Source organism: Otolemur garnettii, unplaced genomic scaffold (genome assembly GCF_000181295.1).
Source record: "Otolemur garnettii isolate 467f Iridium unplaced genomic scaffold, OtoGar3 scaffold00211, whole genome shotgun sequence".
Taxonomy (NCBI): domain Eukaryota; kingdom Metazoa; phylum Chordata; class Mammalia; order Primates; family Galagidae; genus Otolemur; species Otolemur garnettii.
The window spans coordinates 1,190,222-1,196,138 of NW_003852606.1; the positions used below are offsets into that span (position 1 = coordinate 1,190,222).

Consider the following 5,917-nt stretch of genomic DNA (forward strand, 5'->3'; position numbering starts at 1 on the left):
AAAAAAAAAAAAAAAACCCACCTCACCTGCGATCAATATATTACAAGTGAAACTGATGTGACTGAATGAAACTGAATGTGATGGGGCAAGGCTGGGACCGGGCACGTAGGAAGTGCTGCCCATGAAGGAGAAATGAGTGAAGATTTTTCTCACCAAATAATAGGACACACTAGAATGCTACCTTCAAAAATGCAGGAAGCCTCTCGCTTGTTTCAATTATTTATAAATGTTTGTAAAACTCCCGAACCCAGGGTGGATTTAGAAGTCATAATAATGTGACAACTCTTTTTACTTCAGACATAAAACCATGATGATTAGAACAGAATGCCTTCTTCCTCTGGGGGACCAGGCCAGGGAACTGTCACCAGGGTGGTAGCCCAAGCTGAGCACAAACTGTCTTCACACATAGTGAGCTCAGAGCTTCTTCCTGTTTCTTTAGTTTTTATTTATTTATTTTAAGACATAGGCTCACTGGCTCACTGTGTCGCCTTGTGGTGTCACAGCTCACAGCAACCTTCAACTCTTGGGCTTAAGTGATTCTCTTGCCTCAGCCTCCCAAGTAAATGGGACTATAGGCGCCCACCACAACACCTGGCTATTTTGTTGTTGCTGTTGTCATTGTTGTGTAGCAGGCCTGGGCTGGTTCAAACCCTCCTGTCTTGGTGTATGTGGCCAGTGCCCTAACCACTGAGCTATGGACGCTGAGCTGTGTTTGTTTTTTTTTGGCCAGGGCCGGGTTTGAACCCACCACCTCCAGTATATGGGGCCAGTGCCCTACTCCTTTGAGCCATAGGCACCACCCTCTTTAGTTTTTAAATGATCCGAGGCCAGGTATGGTGGCTCTTGCCTGTAATCCAGCAAGGTAAGGAGGCCAAGGTGGAAGGATTATTTGAGCTCAGCAGTTCCAGAACAGTCTGAGCAAGAGCCAGACTCTGTCTCTACTAAAAATAAAAAAACTAGCCAGGCATTGTGGCAGGCATCTTTAGTTCCAGCTCCTTGGGAGGCTGAGGCAAGAGGATCGCTTGAGCCAGGAGTTTTGAGGTGGCTTTAAGTTATGACAATGCTAAAAAAAAAAAAAAAAAAAAAGTTATGACAATGATAAGGCACTCTACCCAGAGCAAGAGAATGAAACTGTCTCAAAAAAAAAAAAAAAAATAGAAACTCCACACCACGGAGGAGGAATTTTGTCTGTGTTATTTTCTGCTGTATCCTCAACCACTTGTCTACAGTAGGTGCTCAACGAATGTTTCCTGGGCCTGGTATATAGTAGGTGCTTAATAGATGCTTTTGTGTCTGGCATACAATAGCTACTCAATTAAGTGTTTGGTGCATGAACGCAGGCAATGCTCCTGCTCTGCCTCTAAGGGTTCTTGCCCTCTTCTGGAAAATATACATCCACTGCCACCAGCACCCAGGAGAGGACAGGTTACCCAGGAGGGAATTGGGGTTCACTCACCAATGTACTCCTCCACCTGGACATAGCCATCTCTGTTCTTGTCTAGGTCCTCCAGGGTTTCCTGAGGAGAAATAGGCATTGAGACAAGGTGTACACTGGCTCCCATGGGAGGCCAGGCCCCTGGGGGAATGAAGTGAGATTCTCTGGGACAGGCACTGGGCAGTCTCAATGGGCAGTGTATGGGGAATCTGATGGCTTTTCGGGTCATCTTGTGATGTGAGCACTGTGCTGAGAGCCAGGGGACCCCAATGTACAGCAAAGCACAGGCTCCTTACAGGCAAGGAGAGCTGTCCCTAACATTTTCACCTCCTGGCAAACACTTTGGAAGGGGTAAAACCTCTTACAGCTTCAGAGCCTGGCCCCTAACCCTGGATATGCACATTCGTGGATTGTTTTGATCCATACCTAACACTGCTACTCTTTGTTTTGTGCAAACTTCTTGAGCAAAATAGCTTCTGTTCCCCACTTTTACATTCAGACTCATTCAATATAAAGCACTGCAGGCATCATCGCTGTATCTTCTAGCAAAGTTAAGCCTCAATATTTTAGAGTCGACAGATAAAATACAGTTCACCCAATGATAGTTGGATTTCAGATAAATAACAAATGATTCTTCAGTATAACTACGTTCCATATATTTGAGATATATACTTCAGGATGAGTTACATTTGAATTTCAAATAAACAACTTTTTACGATAAATATGTCCCAAATATTGTGTGGGACATACTTATATTAGAGAATGATTTGTTGTTTATATGTTGTTATAAATTTAAGTGTAATTGACTATCCTATGCTGTTTGCCAGATCTGATAACTCTTCAACACTTACACACACACACACACACACACATATATATATTTTTTATTGAGACAGAGTCTCACTTTATCACCCTCAATAGAGTTCTGTGGCATCATAGCTTACAGCAACCTCCAACTCTTAGGCTCAAGTGATTCACTTGCCTCAGCCTCCCTAGTATGTGGGACTACAGGCGCCTGCCACAACCCCTGGCTATTTTTGTTGTTGTTGCAGTTGTCATTGCTGTTTTAGCTAGCCCAGTCGGGTTCCAACTTCCAGCCCCAGGGTATGTTGCCTGCACCCTACCCACTAGGCTATGGGCACCACCCATATATTGAAAGCCTTATTATTTTAAGTGACTTTCCTTTAGTTTGTCCTTTTTTTCTTTTTTTTGGCTGGGTCTGGGTTTCAACCCACCACCTCCAGTATATAGGGCCAGTGCCTTACTCCTTGAGCCACAGGCACTGCCCTTTTTTTACTTTTTTGAGACAGTCTCATTTTGTTTACTCTAAGTAGAGTGCTACGACCTTATAGCTCACAGCAACCTCAAACTCTTAGGCTCAAGTAATCCTCTTGCCTTAGCCTCCCAAGTAGCAGGGACTACAGGCGCCCACCACAACACTCAGCTATTTCTTAGAATGGGGGTCTCGCTCTTGCTCAGGTTGGTCTTGAACTCCTGAACTCAGCCAATCCACCTCTCTTGGCCTCCCAGAGTGCTAGGATTACAGGCATGAACCATTGTGCCTGGCCTTAGTTTGTCCTTTACAGCACAGTTATAACTCACAGTCACATTTTGAAGTCCTGTATGTGGATATGTGACACTGTCCACAAACGTGAGAAAGGATAGCAGAGAGTTTAGACCAGGGCATGGCCAACACTGTAAAGGGCCAGACAGAAAATATTTCTGTCCCTGCAACCCATTCAGTGTCCACTGCAACTGCTCAACACTACCGTTGCATGAAATCAGCCATTCATGATATGGAGTTGGGGACCAGCCTGAGCAAGAGCAACACCTAGTCTCTATATAAATAAATAAATGGGCTCGGTGCCCTTAGCTTGGTGAGTAAGGCGCCAGCCACATACACCAAAGGTGACCGGTTCAGGCCCAGGACTGCTAAACAATGACAACTGGAACCAAAACAAAAATAGCCAGGCATTGTGGTGGGCACCTGTAGTCCCAGCTATTTGGGAGGCTGAAGCAAGAGAATTGCTTTAGCCCAAGAGTTTGAGGTTGCTGTGAGCTGTGACACCATGGCACTCTACCAAGAGTGACATAGTGAGACTCTGTCTCAAGAAAAATAAATAAATAAACGTCTACAGGATCTTTTTTTTTTTTTAGAGACAGAGTCTCACTTTATTGCCCTTGGTAGAGTGCTGTGCCATCACAGCTCACAGCAACCTCCAAATCCTGGGCTTAGGCAATTCTCTTGCCTCAGCCTCCCAAGTAGCTGGGAGTATAGGTGCCTGCCACAACACTCGGCTATTTTTTGTTGCAGTTTGGCTGGGGCCAGGTTTGAACCCGCCACCCTCGGTATATGGGGCCAGAGCCCTACTCCCTGAGCCACAGGCACTGCCCAGGTTTACGGGATTTTATACAGTGGGGAGTCCATGGGGTTCAAGAGGGTGTGGTAAAACTGTCCCTGGGCAGCAAGATGATACCTTTCCTCTCTGGGCCTTTGTGTCCATCTCTGAGCCAGGCCAAAAGCCCCACCTCAAGGGTTGTTGCTAAGCTGAATGAAGCAAGTACATAAATTCCCTAGAAAGGCCAGGCATGGTGGCTTAAGCCATAATGCCCATAATCCCAGCACTCTGAGAGGTCAAGGTGGGAGGATCCCTTGAATTCAGGAGTTCAAGACCAACTAGACTAAAAGCAAGACTGCATCTCTATTAAAAATAGAAAAACTAGGGCAGCGCCTATGGCTCAGTGAGTAGGGCGCCGGCCCCATATACCGAGGGTGGTGGGTTCAAACCCAGCTCCGACCAAACTGCAACAAAAATAGCTGGACATTGCAGCGGCTGCCTGTAGTCCCAGCTACTTGGGAGGCTGAGGCAAGAGAATCACCTAAGCTCAGAAGTTAGAGGTTGCTGTGAGCAGTGACACTAGTGCATTCTACCAAAAGCAATAAAGTAAGACTCTGTCTCTAAAAACAAACAAACAAACAAACAAACAAAACTAGCCAGGTATTGTGGGGTCCACCTGTAGTCCCAGCCACTCGAGAGGCTGAGGCAGGAGGATCACTTGGGCCCAGGAGTTTAAGGCTATGGTGAGCTAGGCTGACACCATGGCACTGTAGCCTGAGTGACAGAGCAAGACCTTATCTCAGTCTGGGTGCAGCAGCTCACACCTGTTATCCCAGCACATGGGAGGCCAAGGCAGGTGGTTTGCCTGAGCTCACAGGTTTGAGACCAGCCTGAGCCAGAGTGAAACCTTGTCTCTAAAAATAGCTGGGTGTTGTGGGTGGCACCTGTAGTCCCAGCTATTCTGGAGGCGGAGGCAAGAGAATTGCCTAAGCCCAGGGGTTGGAGGTTGCTGTGAGATGTGACGCCACGGCACTCTACCGAGGGTGACAAAGTAAAACTGTCTCAAAAAGAAAAAAAGATGGGGCAGCACCTGTGGCTCAAAGGAGTAGGGCACCGACCCCATATACTGGAGGTGGCGGGTTCAAACCTGGCCCTGGCCAAAAACTTAAAAAAAAAAAAAAAAGACTTTATCTCAAAAAAGAAAAAATATGAGGGGCCATCAGGAGAGATCTCAGAGTGAACACTCATGTGTGGAGTATTTCTGGGGTTTCAACCAGCATTGGGGGTCCTTGAAGCACTTGTGGGGATATGGTTGTCTGAGGGCACGTGGGAGCCCTAGACCCCAAATGTGAGCACAGGGAGGGGTGGTCTGGTGAAGAGAAGTTAGAAACTGAGGATTGGGAAGTGGGCTAGAAACTGTCACCCTCCACTGATCTGCATTTGTAGCCTGGGTTCCCTAGGGAACATGCTAAAGAACCAGGTGACTTCCTGCCCTTGGTACATGCTGTTATACTAGAGTAGGGATGAAAAGCCTAGGTCCCAGAAAGGGCTCCTCCAGCCCTCACTCACAGCAATCACAATGTCCCGCATGTGGGGGAACTCCTCAGGGTGCAGGAAGGCTGTTAGCTCCTCCCGAGTGGCCATCGAGTCCCCATCCTGGTCAGCCACCCGGAAACGCCGCTCATCTCGAGCCAGCATCTTCTTGTAGGTCTCTGCATCCTCCACATCGTGAAACTCTTCACCTGGGTAAGGAAAGATCTTAGTGAGACATGCTTTAGGGAGGTAACACCAGGCAGGTTGAGAAAAAGACCAAGGAGGCTGGGCATGATGGCTCATGCCTGTAATCCTGTATTCTTGGAGGCTGAAGTGGGAAAATTCCTTGAGGTCATGAGTTTGAAACCAGCCTGAGCAAGAGCAAGAACCCATCTTTACTAAGAATAGAAAAATAAGGGCAGCACCTGTGGCTCAGTGAATAGGGCACTGGACCCATATACTGAGGGTGGCGGGTTCAAACCCATCCGGCCAAACTGCAACAAACTGCCCGCTGTGGCGGGCACCTGTAGTCCCAGCTACTTGGGAGGCTGAGGCAAGAGAATTGCCTAAGCCCAGGAGTTGGAGGTTGCTGTGAGCTGTGTGACACTAT

The 5,917-nt window shown here is 47.4% G+C and overlaps 1 protein-coding gene across 2 annotated transcripts in view; it reads right to left on the bottom strand.

Moving 5' to 3' along the window:
* Nucleotides 1-5,917, bottom strand: part of RCN3 (reticulocalbin 3) — a 15,636-nt gene that overhangs the window by 2,350 nt on the left and 7,369 nt on the right. For both annotated transcript variants that reach the window (XM_003801483.3, XM_023507918.1), the window contains exons 4-5: nt 5,344-5,516; nt 1,457-1,517 (exon numbers count right to left, since the gene is read on the bottom strand). In XM_003801483.3, the coding sequence (XP_003801531.1) occupies nt 1,457-1,517; nt 5,344-5,516 (234 nt within the window). The remainder of the gene's footprint in view (nt 1-1,456; nt 1,518-5,343; nt 5,517-5,917) is intronic.